The sequence below is a fragment of the Pongo abelii genome, chromosome 17, assembly GCF_028885655.2.
Source record: "Pongo abelii isolate AG06213 chromosome 17, NHGRI_mPonAbe1-v2.0_pri, whole genome shotgun sequence".
NCBI classification, from domain to species: Eukaryota; Metazoa; Chordata; class Mammalia; order Primates; family Hominidae; genus Pongo; species Pongo abelii.
Genome location: NC_072002.2, coordinates 87,889,175 through 87,909,439, shown reverse-complemented (window position 1 = coordinate 87,909,439; position 20,265 = coordinate 87,889,175). Strand labels below are relative to the sequence as shown.

The 20,265-nt window shown below is 36.4% G+C and overlaps 1 protein-coding gene across 10 annotated transcripts in view; it reads left to right on the top strand.

Moving 5' to 3' along the window:
• The window catches only part of NETO1 (neuropilin and tolloid like 1), a 126,403-nt gene that overhangs the window by 29,131 nt on the left and 77,007 nt on the right, over nt 1–20,265 (top strand). For 2 of the 10 annotated variants that reach the window (XM_024235948.3, XM_003778993.4), the window contains exon 5: nt 3,326–9,070. The exons of the other annotated variants lie outside the window; for them this stretch is intronic. In XM_024235948.3, coding sequence (XP_024091716.1) covers nt 3,326–3,330 — 5 coding nt within the window. In that variant the 3' untranslated portion in view covers nt 3,331–9,070. Of the gene's footprint in view, nt 1–3,325; nt 9,071–20,265 lie in introns of those variants that run through there. 10 annotated transcript variants of the gene reach the window in all.

The following is a 20,265-nucleotide window of genomic DNA, read 5'->3' as shown; positions in this document are numbered from 1 at the left end:
GGAATAGGTTTTATTAAATGGAAAAGCTGAAATTTCCGATAGGTTTTATTAAATGGAAAAGCTGAAATTTACGAAGTCTTAGAGTAGAAGCATTTTTATCCTGGCTAAGGATTCTCTAAGAGAACCAGTAGCACCAAGATGCACTGGAACAGTGCAACAAGAGAGTTCATGCCTTAGAGTTTAGAAGCATACAAGCAAAGGGAATGGTGCCCACTTCTCACTAGAAAAATTTCACAGCTGGAGTCTGGGCGGAGGAGCCTGGGATGACAATAGAAGTGTGCGGGAAGCACGAAGTCAAGCCTGTACTACCACCTCTTGGATTAACAATAATGTATAAGTTACCTACAAGCCAAGTGGTCACTGCTGAAACCATCTTGAAAGAAACTGCCTATCCAGGTGGCATATCAGGGAGATGAAACCTAGAGATGTCACAAGACTCATCTTAAGATATCAGTCAAAGAGAATTGGTCAGGAAGGAGTCCAAAGTGCTCACATAACTATATCCTCTGAGTGAGAACCGTTATGGAAATACCTGCCACTCACAATGTATTCGTCTAAAGCCTAGAGTTAACCACAAATGTCACCAGCTAAAGGTACAAACTTTTTCTCCTTTGTCTTTAACCTCTTTCTTAGCCAGAGAGTTGCAGAAGATGACAGCGGTCAGGGCACCAGGAAGAAGAAGGACAGGCTTGTCTCATTTTTCTTTCTGTAGGTCTCTCATAGAGATATCTGTCATAGGGGATGGTGATGGGGAGGGAGAATGTTTTGTGTGGCTATTGGCTGTTACGCAGCTTTACTATCAGAAAGTGAGTCGTAACAGGTTTTTGTTGGTGGTGGTGTTTGTTTGTTTTTTAAGAACTGAAAATCTATAGGATCCCCCCAAGCTCTCATTCAAGGACAAGGAAAAGGAAATTCTCCATTAGCCAGAGCATATAATTGGAAATAAAGTAATATTATTATTCTTTGAATACCGTAAAGGTTAAGTTCAGTAAATCAGTTACATATATAACTATATTCCTATATTCTAAATAAGAAAATAGAAGCTTGGGAAAGCTAAGAAACTTTGACCGAAAATCAGCCACTTTAAAAATTGCAGCCTAAAAATTTCAATCTCGTGCAGTCTGACTCTAAACCGTTGCTGTTAACTTCTGTGCAGTTCTTCCTATGAAAATTAAAATGATTAATTAGGTTTAGTCACAGATATTGTTACCGTAAGGAAGAATAATACTTTGACTCAGTTTTTATTTTACTGACCAATGCAATGATTATTTATTCTTATATCTAGACCACTTGGCATTCCGCTTATTTATCTTACTGCATTTTCTATGGAAATTCAATTCAGAATTCAGAGCTATGTACCAGGAATTCCATAGATGTATCCTGCACATATTTATGATGTCCAAACTTGAACTCATTGACCCCAGATCCCCAGATGAACGCCACATTCTGAAAAGTACCCCAAGCACAAGTTTTTTCCTGTTTATTGAACAATAGCACAATATTCTCTTGAGAACAATAGAATATTATTATTCTGTTGAACAATAATACATCTTGATTTATTGAAGATTAGCACAATATTTACACAGAAATTCAAGTCCACATCATACGAGACATATTTGACTTATCCTTTTCCTTCTAACTTCAGTCAGTCACGGATTCCTGGGGGATCTGCATTCTAAAACTTCTCATGTGCTTTTCCTTTTCTGCATTCCTACAGGCATTACATTTGTTTTCGTACCCAGTATCTCACCTGGTCAAATTTAATAGCTGTCTCCTTTCTTTCAAACATCTTTTCTATTGATGTAGCAGAGTTAGATCAGAGATATACGAAACAAAAATCTGATTGTATCCATCCCCGGATTAAAATCTCTCAGCAGCTTAGTATACCGTTTCTTACCATGACAATCAAGGGCGTTAACACTCTGATCCCTGTCTGTACAGCCAGCCTTCCTTCAGTATCCTCCCTCTGAAACAAGTCCTCCATTCATGCAAAACGATTTGCAATATAAATATTCTGTGCTTTGGTTTATGTTTATCCTGCCTGTAATGTCTTTCTTAACTCATTCATTTATTTATGCACTTATTAATCAGATGAATATTATGTACTTGTTCTATGTAAGGTTCTACTGTACTGGGTACTGGGAACACGGTGAATATCCAGACCAGTGTGGACCTCAGTCTAAAGGACCTTAGTTAGAAATATTAAGTCACATATTTAAATCATTAATTAAAGTTACAATAAGTGGGGTAAAGGAGAAGAAGAAAATGTATAAGGAGAGTATGACAAGTGTACCTGAACTAACTTATGAGATAAGGATAAGACTTCCCTGAAAAAGAGACTTCAAGTTGAGGTTGATAGGTTGATGGAAGTCAACCATGCAGAAGAATGGTGGATCACGGGCTGGCAGAGAAAGGGGGAGCACCCTGGGCAGTGGAAACTGCCTGTGCAAAATTTTTGCTCAGAGGTGAGAAGCAGCAGGGCACATCTGGGCTCTAAAAGAAGGCGGTGTGTCGACAGCATGGGCTGTGCTCAAATCCAAGTACTGGAAGATGGCCTACTTGAGAAATTCTTTCTTTTATGAATTTTCCCTTAATACTACTCCTTGAGTCATTCCGTTCCTTTTACCCCTTCCCTCTTCCTACGTCAAGGTCCAGAAGCTGCCCCATCTCAGTGTTCTCACTGTAAGAGATATGTATGTTTCTTGTTGCCCTCTCACATTGTGTTGTAATTATCTCTTTACGTATTTATTTGTTTTCCTCTCACGACCCTGTGGGATTTCTAAGGAAGTAACCATAAGTCATATGTGTTTTCCAAACATTAGTAATAGTGTCGACACGTGGAAGAATATACATGAAGTGTTATTTTCTTCTCACCCATTTATTTCTCAAGTTTACTGCAGTTTTTACGTGAATGTCCCATTTCTTCCTCAAATTTATGAATAGCAATATTTTTGCAAGAAAGTTACGCTTTTCTTCTGCATTTATATTTGGAGTAATGGTTCTGCCAACTTCGGGTCCACCAAACAATAAACTGTAGAAATACCCATCATTCTTCCTTCTCATTTCACCTCTATATCCTTCAGAAAGGCTTTCTAATTATTCCTTGAATCTATGTCTTAGCTTTCTACCTCAGCACTAATTCAGGCTTTCCTAATTTCATACCTGAGTTACTAGAATAGAATGAACAGGAGTTTTAACTTGTACTCCTACTTTGGATTTGCTTCTCCTGGATTACCCAAACAGCTGTTAAAGTGGACTTCCTACAGTTCATGCCTGATCATATACTGGTCTAATTAAACTTCTTTAATTACCTCTTTGCCTCCAGAATAAAAGGCAAACTCCTTAGCAGGATCTACAGAGTGTTTCGTGATTTCTCCTTCTCCATCATCTCATCTCTGGATGCTGTGGTGCCCAGAACGCTGATCTAACACCATCTTGAAGCACACATGCTGATCTCCAGGTGCACCATGATTTGTGTCCTTGAAAATGCTGTTTGCTCAATCTTTCTGGAGAAAGTTTGCCACATATTCGGACTTAGTAAATTCGAACTCCTACCTTGAGACTCAGATGAAGGTTCAGTCTTCCCCAGGATTCCTTTCCTCACCATTCTCCCATGTGAGGGACTTCTTGTATTATAATCTTTTAATATAATACATTTTATGTAATATTATGTCAAATTATAGTATTTTATATAATATATTATTTTATATAAGTTATATTATTTTATATATTATATTAAAAGATTATAATTATATAATCTTTTTATATAATTTATTCTTGTATTATAATCTTTTTATTATAATAGTGTCCACCCTCCCCAAAATATTGTGATTTCTTCAGCTGAGAAGTTTTGCTTTAGTTTCTTATCGCCACTGACTGGGAATTAACATATATTTAACACATTTTGCTCAAACAATCAAACAGTAAAAGCTGAAGATAGCGTATTATTATTCGCCCGTTTCAAAAGAAAGTTGAAGATGATTGAAGAACTAAAAATACATAAATGAATTAACTTATTATAAACATAAATTTCCTGTAGCTCCAACATGACTATGATCTGAGTAATAGTGTGGTCAAATAGATTACTACATGATTTTCATTGCTTTTATATTATATATAGTGATTAATATTCTGAATAGTTGATTAACTTTCTTAAGTGTCACATAATTTAAAAATGAAATTGGTGTTTGGCCCCAGATATATTTTTCTGTGTTCTTTTTAAATTTCAGTGAGATTTTCTTATACTCCCTTCATTAAATCTATTATCTAGTTTCTAAAGCTTTTCCTATTTAATGTCTCTTTTCCTTTCTTTCTAAAAAGTAACTGGTTAAACTACAGTTTTGTCATTTATGAAATTTTGTCTGTTAATAATATTATTATTATTGTAGGGATAGTCAATATTATCATTTTAAGGATAGTTAAAACTTATTTTGCAATTAATACATATTTTACAGCACACTAATATGTATATATGTTGTATTTTATTAAAATATTAAAATGTTTTTTAAACAAAAATATTGTTAGAAACTCTAAATACCAGAGTATTGATTTTAAAGTCTGCCAATAACACAACTAAGCCTTTCTTTAAATAATAAAACAAGTATCTAAATGAAAATATATCTGTCTCTTGAAGGTTGGGTGTTAAAATGTTGTATTCACTTTGGACTTGCTAATTTTACCATAGGAATGTTAAAGAGGTAGAAGTCGTAAGTGTGAAAATACATATTTTTAAAAAAGAAATTGAGTTATTTAATGAGATATATAATAATGTTTTGTGTGGGGATGCTGCAACAGCTATTTAGTGCAGGGACATTTAGAGTCTTCAGTTGTACACAGTTGTTTTAAAATGAAGACTATTTTAGTAGGCCCCCAAAGAAGGCATTAATTTTTCAATTTTTGAAAGTCAGCAGATATATGCACAGCAAAAATTCCATGCCATCCGTGAGTCATCTCCTCTTCTGGTTCTCACCCCACTACTGAGAACCGCAGACGATAGGAGAGTATGTGCAATGTGGCAGGCCTGTGGTTGGGTTCGGGGATGTCGTGAGAGTCAGAAAGGCATCGAGCATCAGGGAGTTAGTGAGAGACAGTAATGGAGCCAGAACTCATTTATTAAACCAAGTTTCCTTCAGAATTATTATGGTGCAAGCATGGTTCAAAACAGGGCAGATTAGAATGAAGAAGATAGAGCTTGTAGTTCAGTGGCAAATGCGACCTTAAGGTAGAATAAAGCATTTGGGGTCATAGTGGAGAAAACAGGATGATATCAGAGAATACAGCAAAAGAACTTAACAGTCTAGAGGTCAGAGAAAGTCTTCTTGAAATATTAACATTCAAGTACAGATCTAAAGTAGGAGGATTTAACCAGGTGAAGTGCTTAAATGTCAGAAATATCTATGACTCAAACAGCTTGGCAGTGAAAAACGGTAAATTCATATTTTGGGAAAGCTGTTTCGTATGGATGTATCAATATACAGATGCGTCAAAGTTTCCTCCAGTTCTACCGATGATTACAGAGAATTTAAATAACATATATATGGAGTCTTTAAGTTGAATTCACAAAAGTAATAGGTTAGAGCTGTATGGAGACTATGGAGACTACAGTTCATCTCTTAAATTGATGACCAATTTTTCAACTGAGTGTTGAGAATATGAAGAGCATTAGAGGAAACATTTACATAGCCTTCTAAAAATGTCATCAATTTTGAAAATAGAAGCCTGAATTCTAGACTATATAAATTATGAGACAATTTTGTATAAGGTGTATCTCTCTGTTCAGAAAACATGATTATGATTAATTTGTGTATAAATCTGTATGTTTATTACACTACTCTACTATACATGTGAAAATATGCATATAAACCTCAACACTATAAAGTTGGGTACACTATACACTATAGTTTGGTACAATACACTATAAAGTGAATTGTAATCAACCATACTTCAGCCTATCCATTAATAGCAGCCTGTACAAATGACAGCAGCAGGCAGAATAAATTAGGTTAGTCTAGTCAAACATCAATCCCTTGGATGACACTAAGAAGCCAGAAAATGTTGTGTAACAGGACTTAGACACATCAACTACCAGATGTTACCTAGAAGCTCAAGAGACAGAGTCGTAAGATCTTCTTATTGCAATGTATGGGTTAATAAAATCTAAAGAGGACTACTTGGCTATTTTTAAATTCTTTTGCAGTATTATTTAGAAGTGGTTCTTCCTGAGAGATAAATGTAGGTAAATAAAATCTGAAGGGTTATATCACCGACTGGGAAAAAGAAAAAAACTTGATCTTTATGAGTGTAATGCACATTTCTCTAATTTCAGACCTGAGACTTATTAACGGTTACAAACAGTAATGTTTTTCCCCAAATATTTTGAGTCATATTAAATTTTTTAGAGTGCTGTTGTGGAATTTTTAAACAAATTTTAGGGTGATTTTTGTTCTACTTTTTAAGAATTACAAAGTATCTTATATGGCCTCAAATTTAAAGAATTAGGAAATTGGAAAATTAGCAGGAATTTGAATATATCATCCAATTCATCTATCAATTATTCATTTACTAATGTGCTAAGCACTAGAGGTAACAAATAATTGAAAATCAGACACTATTTATATCCTACTTAGGGAGATAGGGAGTACCATGTGATTTTGTCATAATGAAGATAAGTACATCACTTTAAGGAAGTAAGGGCCTTTAACTCAAACTGTGCTACAAAGTAGAATAACACTTTCAACAGACAACACCAACACTTATGTTGAAGCACCTAGAAGAGTTATCTAGGAAGAAGGCATGAAAGGGAAGTTCTAAACTATATGACTACAATACCTAAAGACAAGTACTGGTATTGCTTTTCCACCAGAAAAATTGCAGGTGATTTAGTTTGCATGAAATAAAAGCTTCGCACAGAAACATAATGAGGAATATGTTTGGAAAAGTTATACAAGATGTATGTGAGTGTTTTTTATGCTAATCTAATTGAGTTTAGTCTTGAAACAATGAAACTGCCAAAATATTTTACATATGAAAATTATCACATTTGAGACATAGAATCACCATTGGATCACAAGATAGAAAGTATATTGAGAGAGGGTGGAATTGTTAATGAGTTGGGAAGCTGTAAACGATGTCCAGGTGAATTAAAGTACTAGTGGTAGCATTGAATATGCACGGGGAGATACAGCTTCAGAATTATAGAGATGTTAAAATTTATAACATATGCTGTTTGATTGTCTGAAGGAAGAGACAGTGAGTTATATTGCTACGTCTTTCATTTGAGGTACCTTTTAGATATGGAAGTGGAGTTAACCTAGTGTCTTTTATCTGACACACCAGACTGTAATTCTCTGAAGAAATAGATCATTTTCATTCATTGTTGTGGCTTCAGTTGTTAAATAGGATTTTACATTGTGAGAAGATGTGGTCTGTGGAATCAGATGTGTTAGTCACTGGCATGGATGTGGATGGTATTGCTCAGCTAAGAAATATTGAGAAAGATGAAGACAGAACATCTGAGTAGGTTTGCTGGCAAGTGAATAGATGGGCTGTTGTTTGAGGAGCCAGAAATAAATACTGAAATGGCTGGCCAGCAGGGCACAGTGAAATATGAGGTAGTGGGGTCAGGGGGTCTTGAAAACCAAGAGGAAGAGACATATTTAAATCAAAGCCGTTTGTGATGTGTAAAATAGAATACCTCATCAAGCAGATTTTACAGTCAGAAGGCATAATTGATAACCCTATCAAGTACAGTTTTTCCTGTAGTGGTAAATGAAAACTCAATGTTCAGAGAAGAAAACAGGGGATAAAAACTGAACAACTGGAACCCATAAGTGTAGCATAATCTTTCGGAAACCTTTTCTGTGAAAGCAATCTTGTGATGGAAGGATTAAGAAAGAGGAGATGGTGAATTTGAGGGAAAATGCAGTCAAAGTGGGGGTGGTTAAAATTCATCTTTTGTTGCTTTATGCAAGACTCAGTTCAACTAGGAATCAGGATTAAGACAGATTTTCATATGCTTTGCCTGTACCTGGAGAAATCCATCCCCTCCCCACCACATCCTACTTCCACACCAAAAGCTGCTCCTAAAAAATTCTGGCAGTCTTCTGTAATACATCTGTTCATTGAGGAATTGTAAGCCAACCCTCAGACCTTATGATCATTGTTATTTTTGTCATTTGTATTTGTTTTTTGGATTCCTTGTTTAGATGCCCTGGTCCCTTTCACCGCCCAGCAAAGGTGATCTCACAAAATTTTTCTGAAAACACATGTGGCGCTACTGATGTCTTTGAAGTTCTGGCCTCCCTGCCAACCCGTTTCTGGGGTTTGGACGCTGTCCAGGGTTCTGAGTGTGTGGCTGCAGCCTCAACAGACTTTGCCAATTTTGTGAGCACCATGCCCACTCTCGCAAGCCGGCACCAAGATAGCGCTGCTGTTCCTGTCTCTTGGGAGGGCTGCTTCCTTCCATGTGCCACCGCTTCCTCTATGCTTTGGACGGCTTATATGCATGATCCTATACGATGATAAAGCCATAGGTTTTATAGTACTCCCTTCATATTTCAGCCACATAGGTAGATGTGGGCCTGAATTGAGGCAATCTCACAGACACACACTATGATCCACCCCACATCCCTTTGTCTTGAACCTTTGTTTGGACAACCAAGAGTCTGTGTCTCTTTTTGTGAGTGAAGTTTATTATTTTCCCCTGTGGATACACTGCAAATATATTCAGAAATGTGCCAACCTACTGAGTCAATCCTAGGGTAATGCAGTTTTGTCTGAAGCCAGAACTTCATACTTATATGTGGTGTGTTGCCTTTAGAGATGCACTGATACGACAGAACAGGAAAGCAAGAGCAGCTCTGTCTCGCACACCCAGCTTAGAGCACCAGTGTGAACACTGTACTCCCTTTATTTAAGAGGTGCCCCCAAAATATTATTTTGTTACTTAGAGTTTTTATTCTGTTCTTATTATTCCATATTCTTTCAGTTTATCTTTTGGCAAAGGAGCAAATAATTAGCTTGTATTCTAAAAATTAAACATATATTTGGGGTAAACCAAGCATAGAACTATTTTAACAGCTACTGTAGAACCTAATGTGATATACATTTAAATATACATTTAAATTTCATAGTGTTCAGAAAATGCTAGGTGTGTCCAGGTAAAGTTGTTAAGATTGTAAAACTGCTATCATAGCAGTAATGATAATAATGATACATAATATCATAAAAAGATTGAATAACTGATTGTAGTATATTAGATATTTTTGTCTCTTTATTCATCCTCAAAACAGTTGATAATTAACTTTTTAAGTTTCTTTAAGGAAAATCAAGATTGAGATTTTGGTTGGTCTATAGATCAGCTTGAGGAAAGTTTCCATTTTTAGTATTTTGAGACTTAAATTTCATGAACAAGGTAGATGGTATGATTATTCGCTTATTTATATCTTATCTAATGCCTTGCACTACCATTTAATCCTAAGTCTTTTAAAATGTCTTCTTCAATCCATTCTTTCTTTATAATGATTGTATTTTTCAATTTCTAAGTGAAATTATTTTTGTTTATAATTTCTAATATAAGTTGTGTTGTAATAAGATAATTGGAGTGTTCCTTTTTCCCATTTCATTTGGTCTCTCAAATGAATGGTCTTTCTTGCATTTGAGACTGTTAAGGGGTAATTTTCTTTCTTATGATTTTTTTTAGAACAGTTCTCTTGGAGATTAAATTCTCCAGTGTTTGCTTATTCTCTGAATATCTTCCCATTTCCCCTTCAACTGTAAGAAATAATTTTGCCAACTGACAATTCTAGGTTGACAGGTGTTTTCTCCTAGATCTTAGTAGACATTATTTGAGTGTCTGTTGGCTTTCGTTTTCGCTGTTGAAATATCTGCAGTCATCCTGTCATTTCCTTTAATTGACATGGCTTTTCTTTCTGTGGCTTCAAGATTTTACCTTCATCTTCTGTGTTTAGCAATTCTATTGCCATGTGTCTAGGTATGGATTTCCTTTTGTTTATTTCTTTTGTAGAATATGTTATACCTTCTAGAACAGTGACTTCAAATTTTTAATCACTTATCAAAAAATATAGCTACTATTTCTTTAAATATTGCCAATTTTCAATTATAGTTTGAAAAATTTTATTGAAAATTTCACTTTGAATCTCTTTGTTTTTGTAGTTTCTTACTGTATTACATTTTTGCAAATGTTTCCTTTTAAAACAGTGCACATATATCTACAGAAAGTATTCTGTGTTTGATAATTGCAAACTCCAAGACTTATTGTATGTTGCTTCTGCTAGCTCTCATGTATGATGATGTTGCTTCTGTTCTGGGAGCCCTTGATTTGCATTTTTTTTCTTGAGATGCAGTCTTGTTCTATTGCCCAGGATGGAGTGCAGTGGTGCAATCTTGGCTCACTGAAACCTCCGCCTCCTGGGTTCAAGCGATTATCTCCCGTCAGCCTCCCGAGTAGCTAAGATTACAGGCATATGCCACCACACCTGGCTAATTTTTGTATTTAGTAGAGACGGGGTTTCGCCATATTGGCCTGGCAGGTCTCAAACTCCTGAGCTCAGGTGATCCGCTCACCTTGGCCTCACAAAGTGTTGGGATTACAGGCGTGAGCCACCACGCCTGGCTGCATTTTTAATTTATTGCTCTTACGTGGACTAATTTTGGAAAATTTCCTCCAAATATGGCTTGTTCTGTTTCTGAAAGTAGCAAAAGATAACATCTGACCAAAACAACTTCAACATAGCTCACAAGTTTTGATGCAGAAAAGACCTCCAAGCCCAGATTCCCTTTGGGGTTCTTTTCCAAAGTTCAAAATTCTCACAGAAGTATTGCTATAGGAGTCGTAAGTCAGAGCAACTGTCCCTTTCAACATGCCCAAACAACAAGGACAATTTCCTGTAATCTTTTTTTCCCCTTTCTTTCTTTCTTTTTTTTTTTTTTTTTGAGACAGGGTCTCACTTTGGTTGCCCAGGCTGGAGTGCAGTGGCATGATCCCAGCTCACTGCAGTCTCGACCTCTGAGTCTCAGCTGATTCTCCCCACTCAGCCTCCCAAGTAGCTGGGACTACAGGCAGACATCACCATGCCCAGCTCATTTTTTGTATTTTTAGTAGAGAGGAGGTTTTGCCATGTTGCCCTGGACAGTTTCTTGCAATCTTGTTTCTAAAATTTTCTCCTGCTTTGGGCCTGGCCACTTGCTGTGAGTTCCAGATACTGTACTGCAGGTCCCTCCAACCCAGGCTACAACCCTATGGAGGGGCTCCACTTATGGCCGTATGGTTGTTTGGGGCTGAAGGGTCATTCTGCAGCTGCTGAGTGCATAGAGGCCTGGACTGTAAAGAGACTACGGAAGGGGCAGCATGTGTGTTTTGCTTCTCAGATTCATCGTCACTCATGTTGCATAAAGTCCTCAGTTGTTTTTAAGTAATTGTTTTACTATGGATATATTAAACATACAGAATAAATAAAGGGAATAAACATATAATTTGGCAAACCCACTACTGAGCCTTTAAAAATATTGGAAGGTTGGTACTAAACCAGGTAACTTACAGATTTGAAAAAAAAAAAAAAAGAAAGCATTGAATATGGCTGGGCAGTTCTCTGGGGATCCTTGGGCAGACCCAGTTTGCCCCTATTTCTCACTGTAGTTTTCAAGAATAACTGTAGGAGGCGGTGGGAGTGCAGCATCCTGAGATAAGGGAGACGAGCCAGAACAGCCCGGGCACTGTTCCAGCCCCCCCTAGAAATGGGTTGATCTTCAGTGCTTTAGCTCAGTGTGTCATGCTTCACCCACGATGTAAAAGCCTAGGATCAGAGGCTTCCCCAGGGTTCGTCAGCTCTGGCACAACAGGGCCCATTGCAAATAAGATTCTATTTCTGTCAGGCAGTTTCCTGAGTCGTGGGGGAACACTCACCCTAGGCTTCTGTTGTCCCTTCATGCCTGTGTGTTCCTAATCAACTTTTTTCGTGTAACTTGTTGTTTTTGAAAGTGTCACCAGCACACAGTGAACCTGTCTCACGGAAACAGAAATACAGTCCATAGTTTCCAAACCATCAGAGAATTAAAAGGAAATACAGAAATCGTTATCAATCAAATAGAAAGCAAGAAAGAGAAAAAAGGAATTGTGAAAAAAAGTGGTATAAGAAAAACACAAAATATGAGGGTCAAAATAACTAACAAATATAAACAGAATAAATCTACCAATTTAAAAAAACACGAGAAAAGAATTACATTGAGGAAAAAATCCCAGCAAGATAGTGCTAATAAGAAACATTTGAAATTAAAACATACAGACACACATGTAGGAAGGTTGAAACTTTTAAATATGAAAAGATAAGTGTTAAGTAAAAGAAAGCTACTAAAAAGCTAATATCAGACCAATTATAATTTAGGATAAAAATCATTAATAATAATGAAGGGAGTAACTGCGTAATGGTGATAAGAAAATGTTCAAATAAAATAACAAGCTGTAAGATATCAAAAATGTATTTTAATTAAGATATATTAATTAAAAACATATTTAAAACAGGAAACTAGCAAACCACAATAATTGTGGAACACTTGTCATTTCTCTAAATGTACTTATTGTTTTACACTAATACAAGTAAGTTATATGAAAGACTTCAAAAAGATAATGAATATATTTGATCTAATAAATGTGTTTACAACTCTGCACTCAATAAAGGAAGTATATATGATTTTTAAGAATACACAAATTATATGCAAAATTTCACCATATATGTCACAAAGAAAATCTCAACACTTACTAAAAAAATCTAGTGTTTTTAATCACATTTTATTTTATTAAACAGAATAAATGAAAAGATTTTTAAAAATTCTAAGTGATTGAAAACTCAAAATTTCACTTTTAAAGATCACATGGTTACCAGGAGAAAGCAAGATAAACATGACAAAATAGAGTTTTGTGCTAATTCAAGTATTAACAAAGATTTGTGTAACACATCTTTTGGCCTGCACTCAAAGTAGCTGTTAGAACCTAAACATAATTCTCAAAAAATAAGGAAAGTATTGAAGATTTAGGCATTATCTCCAAAAGTGGGAAAAATAATAGTAGAATAAATGTTTTTAGAAGTAGAGTTATAAAGAATATAAAGATAAAAGCAGAAATTAATGAAATAAAACAAAGAAACTAAAAAAATGTAAAATATGGTATTTTGAAAAGAATTAATAAAAATTGATCCAAAAATAAAGGTAAAAATAAATAATATTAATGAAATTACAATATATGAGTACAGTTAGATTAGAAAAGGTAAAGGGTTATCAACACTTTTTGCCAATATATTTGAAAAGTTAAAATAGGCCAATGTTTAGGAAAACAGAATTATCAAAATCACTTCAGAAGAAATAGAAAACCAGCATCAGCTATTATTTGATGAAGCAGAAATCAGTAATACTTCAGGTGATGTGGAAAGCCCCAGGTTAGGGCTCTGAGATGTACATTCCAGTCTTTGAGTTTTTGCAAATTGTTTTTCTTTACGAAGCCACCTCCTTGTCTTCCTCAGGACTAACTCTTGCTAGTCCTATATTATAAGATCATACCCTAAATTGTGACAGTTTATTTTATATCCTCTGTTTAGGATTTGTCTTCCTTGTCTATTGTGGTTGATTTATGAGTCCATGGCTGTAGATTTCTTGTTTTATTTTACCTTCTACAAGAATAGTTTATAACTTTTCTTCTTCTGTTACTCTAAAATCAAGAGGAACTTTTATATTTAATCCCAAATCTCTTTATTTTTAAATTTTTATTATTTTTTGTTTGTTTGAGACCGAGTCTCACTCTGTCGCGCAGGCTGGAGTGCAGTGCAGTGATCTTGGCTCACTGCAGCCTCCATCTTCCAGGTTCAAGAGATTCTGGTGCCTTAGCCTCCTGAGTAGCTGGGACTACAGGCATGCACCACCATGACTGGCTAATTTTTTTTTTTTTTTTTTTTGTATTTTAAGTAGAGACAGGGTTTCACCATGTTGGCCAGGCTGTTTTTGAACTCCTGACCTTAGGTGATCTGCCTGCCTCGGCCTCCCAAAGTGTTGGAATTACAGGCGTGAACCACCACGCCCGGCACCAAATCTCTTTTATGGCAATTCAACTTGCTCTTCTAGTCTCAAGAAATGAAATAAATGTTTGGGGACTATTCTCATGTGATGATAGTCTCAACAATTAATGAGTATTTCCCAGAACACTTTCTGTTGTTCAAAAGGGACTTTTAATTCTACTGTACTATGTATACAGAGCCAGATAATTATACATTCAATTTGGGATCATAATTCTAAGATAGAGGCTCACAAATGTATTACAAGAAGAGACACACAATCATAGAATGCCATGGAAAGGAGACTAGAAATGAAGTTACCTGCAGCCAAATTCCAGCAAAAGATTTGAATGTAGTAGTTCTTTAGTAATTATTCGATAAGTACCCACTAAATTTAGGAATTCTGGGAGCTCTATTTACTGAGATCAAAACAAACAAAAACCCTGCTTATTCTCAAAGTGTGTAACTAATCTATTAGAAGTTGTGGATGAGTAAACGTTACTACTTTAGAACAAAATGCTACAACACAGACATGCAGCTGTAGAAGAAGTCAAGCTCTTGTTCCCAACACTGTTTTCTACATAGCAGCCAGAGTGATGTTTGAAAATGCAAGTCAGGCCGAGTCACTTCTTTCCAAGCCCCTCCAGTGGTTTTCCATTTTGTTCTGTTTGTCTAGGACATTGTGCATCAGGAGCCGGCAAGCTTCTCCTCTGTTTAGGGGCAGAGAGTAGATATTTGAGCCTTTGTGGCCACATGTCTCTGTGGCAACTACTGGGCTCCGTCTTTGTGGCAGGAAAGCAGAAATGAGTGCCCATGGATATGTTCCAGCGAAGCTCGATGGACACAAGCATGTGAATTTTATATTCTTTTCTCATGTCACCAAATATCCTTCTTTGACTATTTTTAAAAGTCTATTGAAAAATATAAAGAACAAGTTTAGCTCATTAGGTGATAGAGAATCAGGGAGTCGGGGGAATTTTCTGACCCTTGCTCTGTACCACCTGTCCTGCCCCACACCTCCATCCTTTTAACTCCCATCTTCTCATACAGCGGCAGTCACTCAAGGCTCACTGATGTCCCTTTGTTGAACAAGCCTTGAGGTCTTGAAATATCCTTTTCCCTCTACCTGGCAAACTCTTCCCCTTGTTCTCAGGCTGGTTCTCCCTCTTCCCTTAGGTCCCTCACATGATCTCAGAGGCCTTCTCTGCCCTCTGTGCCTTCCTCTGCTCCGCTCATATAAGAGTTACCTCTTTCACACCTCACCTCCCTACTACCTACCTACCACCCAGTGACTCCTTAATCCTAGCTAGTTTTCCCAAAGCACTCATTGCTTATCACTGCACGACACTTTATATTGTCTCTTACTACCAGACTATTAATGCCATGAGGTTAGGATTTTTTTTTTTAAATATTGCATCCTCAGTATCTAGCATGATGTCTGGAATACGGAAGACAGATGATAAATATTTACTAAGTAATAAAAGGATGGGAAGGACATGAAAGAAGTCAGAAGACTGTGAGATACGTGGGAGGCTTTTTGGGTATCTGTACCTTGTAAAGTAATGTAAGCTCTTAAGGAGTCAAAACATACAGAGATGCTTGAAGGAAAATATTAAATCTCCCAAACTCCTTGTACTCCCACTCATTTGAGACATTGTAACAATTTGGTAGGTAAAATATTCACACTGTTCTTTGTGCTCAATAGATATGAGTACAATATAAATATACACACACATGAATATGCCTCTCCCCATACTCTCTCTTTTTTTATTTTAGAGAATTTATTGCTATTGCTCCTGCTGTTCTTGTGGGGGAAATATGATTATATGTAAAAACTTAACAATTTATAAACAAGATTACAGAACAGTGTCTACCGCAAGTGAAGTCTTCAGCTTTTATTCCTATGACAATCCACTTGTTTTGAAAACAACAGCACAATTGATGTATGTTTTACAATTACAAGATGTGCAAAACCCCAGAATAGAAAAACGTCATTCTCTTTTATATCTGAGCTCACGATTTTGCTTGGCAGTAGGAAAGTTAAACTTATCTAGTGAATTCTCTCTTTTGTCAAAATCAGATTTAAGCTTTGGTGAGTTAGATTCTTTGAAAGTGCCCCTGCAAATGGCTCCTGCTCCCTGCTCCGCCTCCCCACGTCCTGCAGGGGGATGGGACGGTTGCAGTGCTCCTGACCTGTCCTCCTTGTTATCTGTTCTTGTCTGACCTGTGGCATGGTGTCCCCCAGTGCCCGCTCTCCCAGGCAGCACGTTGGACAGTCTGCAGTTTTCTGGCTTTGGGAGCCTGTATGGAGTCAGGCTTCTCACCCAGTCCACCTGCCCACCTTGTTGGCAGCTGTCCCTCTGAGCCCATCCTTTCCCAGCCCCTCCAGCCTCTGAGACTTGAGCCCTAGTTAAGCTCTCAGATAGTTTCTGCCATCCTTTCTGTATCCGTGGGTCACACACAAATTCCCCTACAGCTGTGAGGAAAAGTCAGGGCTGATCCAAGACCCTTGTTCCTCACTCTTCAAAGAAGCCTCCATGGTTATCTCGAGTCCCAGGCAACTGTGGCAACAGAGCTGTCTAGGAAAAATGTCCCTAGAGCATCACACCTCAGAGAGGGAATAACATGTCAGCTTCTCTGCTCCTCAGTGGCCCCACTCCCACCTCCATAGGGCAGGGCAGTTTTTGAAAATTAACAAATGGCAAGTATGTAACCCAGTTGAGTGGTGAGGAAGACATCCCATGAATGCCCCGAGGTTTACCCATTATGATTATTTTATGTTAAATTTTAGAAAGACATTTTAATAGGTCAGATTATGGCCCTTAGGATAAGATTACCTGTATTCATACTCTAACTTTGCCACCTGCTTGCTGTGTGACCTTTACCAATTTTATCAGTCACCTCAATGTCTCACATTCTTCATCTCTAAAAATTGAGATGATAGCCACCCTATGCAATGAGTATTGTTTTGAGATTAATGAGATCATCAGTGTTACATTTCTGACAGCGGGCATGGTGTACTTGCTAAGTAGTACATGATTCTTCTGGAGAGGATTCCATTTTTTTTTTTTTTGAGTTTCACCCTTATTGCCCAGGATGGACTGCAATGGTGCAATCTCGGCTCACCGCAACCTCCACCTCCTGGGTTCAAGTGATTCTCCTGCCTCAGCCTCATGAGTAGTTGGATTACAGGCATGTGCCACCATGCCCAGCTATTTTTTTTCTTTTTTCTTTTTTTTTTTTATTTATTTATTTTTTTTTTTATTTTTTTTTAGCAGAGATGGGGTTTCTCCATGTTGGTCAGGCTGGTCTCAAACTCCCGACCTCAGGTGATCCACCCACCTCGTCCTCCCAATATGCTGAGATTACAGGCATGAGCCACTGTGCCCGGCCCCATTTTTTTTTTTTTTTTTTTTTTTTAGTTAATATGAAGAAGAGAATGCTTAGAAGAAAAAACTGCTTCAGGAGACAGAAAACAGGGCTAAGGAGAGGACAGGATGTAATTTGTCAGCCAGGGGAGGCTGTTCCAAGATTAGCAAGCTGAAAGAGCTGTTTCCCAGGCAAGAGATGGGTAGAAGAGATACGCAGGAGTAGATCATGAAGGCCTTTGTGCCTTTTGTGTATTCAGGGTTCTAATTAGGAGGTTTTCTATCTGTCTATTTGTCTATCTATCTGTCTATCACCTATCAGTCTATCTATCTATCTACCTAGAGATTTATTATGAGGAATTGGTTCACACAATTACAGAAATTGAGAAGACCCAGGAGTTGCAATTGACAGGCTGGAGGCCCAAAAGTGTAGTTCCACTCTGAAAATCACCCGACTCAAGACCCAAGAAGAGTCGGTTTTTCAGTTTGAGTCCGAAGGCATGACAAGACCCATATCCTTTCTCAAGCAAGGAGGGAGGAGGAGTTCTCTCTTAGTCATTTTGTTCTATCCAAGTCTTCAGTTGAATGGATGCCGCTCATCCCCATTAGAGAGGGCCACTTGCTTCACTGAACCCACTAATTCAGATGTTAATCTCATCCAGACGCATCCAGAGTAATGTTTGGGTACAGGTCCAGAGACCACCCCCTGGCCAAGTGGCCCAGTCAAGGTGATACCTTTTACCATCCTGTAAGTTTTCAAAGCTATAGTAAAGTAGTCTGATGGCTGTTGAACAAACAGCTCCAATAGCAGGAGATTGAATGGGGTGGAGTGGAGAAGGGAAGAGTTAGTTTTATAGTATAGTTATGTAAAAATAACAAAGGAGAATGCGCACTTATATCATCACTGATTTTACTTTCCAATCTGAATGGTTTCCAACATGTGAATTTCTTTGTTTAATTGCTCTACATCTGTGTACATTGTAATCATTTTAAACTTTAGAAACATGTGCTTATAAATTTTATCTGCATACATTTATTGTTGGTCTTTCCTAAAACAAGCAAAGTAAAAATTATTTATCCTCCTCTCATTGTCTATATATAAATTAAATGAACATTAAGGGACTATCCATGTGTCAAAAGACCATTTTAAAATTTTTTAGAGTACCTTATGAATTTGAAATTTCTAGTCGTATAGCTTTCATACAAAACATATTCTTCATTTCTTTCTGGTACAAAAGCAAAATAGAAACCATTTTATCTTTCTGGTGCCAGACGAGTGCCATCTACATGTTTGATTTTTCATTGCATGCATCTCTCACCAACAAAATAAATTTTGCAACAAATTGCAAATTATTTAATAACATAAGCTAACAGAAATCAGGTCTTAATATAATGTCTGAATGTAATATCCTGAAATTAGAGGTTCTTTTCCATTCCAAATATAAATTAACATTATTTTATGCATTTAAAAAGTATATATTTTTTCACTTTTGTTAAGTTTTACTTAGAACTTTCTCTACATTTAGTGTTTCTTTTTGTGTTTAATATTATTTTTTGGTATTTTTCTCTCACTAGGAGGAAATTTTAGAAAATTTCCAATAAGAAATTTCAGGAGAAGAATTTTAAGCATGCAAATTCAAAGATGAAATTGCATTATATTAAAAGTTTTTATGCTATTAAATATTCCAAATCAAAGTTTTTTAAATCCAGATTTCTTTACATATTTTAGTGTTGGCATTAATAGAATTAATTAAATGCTTGAGGACTACGGCAAAGCTTAGGAGTGTTATGAAGCTCTCATTTTGAAATAAATCCAGTTTTCATTTTGAAGTTCTCATTTTGAAATAAATCCAGTATCAATGTCAAATATTTTTGAAATCATAGAATTATCTAATTATAAAATACTAATCAGTTCTCAGAATTTCAGCAATTATAGAGCTCTTTAGAAGCCCATCCTTTTTTGTAACACAAGGAAAGGCAAATATATGTAAAGGTTTGTTATCAATATATATACACCATTCCAGTGAAATGTGGTACAGTTTTCCTGAATAATTACTTAGGTGGCAGCACTCCCTTATCCTGAACATGATACCACAAGACAGTCAGAGGCTGTGAGCTTCCACCTAAACTAAGGTGGAAAGAAGTTTGAGAGAGGGAGAGAGAAAGAGAAAAACAGTAAGACAGTAAGACAGACAGAAGGTGGGAAGGGAGGAGGGATAAAAGGGAAGAAGACATGGACTTAGATTCACTCATGGCTTTATAAGTTAATGTTAGATTAAAAAAAAAAGAAAGGACAGCTCTGTAGAGTTTCTCATGCAAAAACATTTTCATCTGACATTTGTGGAAAAATATAATTCATTATAAACGTGTGTGTTTTAGGTGTAGAATACACATATACACCTATGTTTCCATTTTGATATATTTAGCTAATTTTTAATTTTTTGTGTTGTTAAAATTGGAATATTATACATATAATTGCAGTGACTATTGTGAGAGTTTTAAAAGAACATGTTGCTTGTTTCTATAATTGACTAATAGATAAACGAAAAAATGTTTAGATAAAGTTATAATAAGCGTGATATTTTACGATATATATTTTTCCCCAAGAAAGATTATATTTCAAATACTTTTATTATGAAGCCAATCATAACATCTCAATAAGCAGTGGATTTTCTGGGATGAAAATGTCTCATGCTTGACTTTAAAATCTGGAAAAATAAGGTTGCATAAAATCTTATTTTCTAAAGAATAGTCATGAAAATGGCGAAGTGAATATTTTTTTCTAAAAATGAAATCACGTATGTTAATTTTGAGGAAGAAGCATATGACAGGCTTCTACA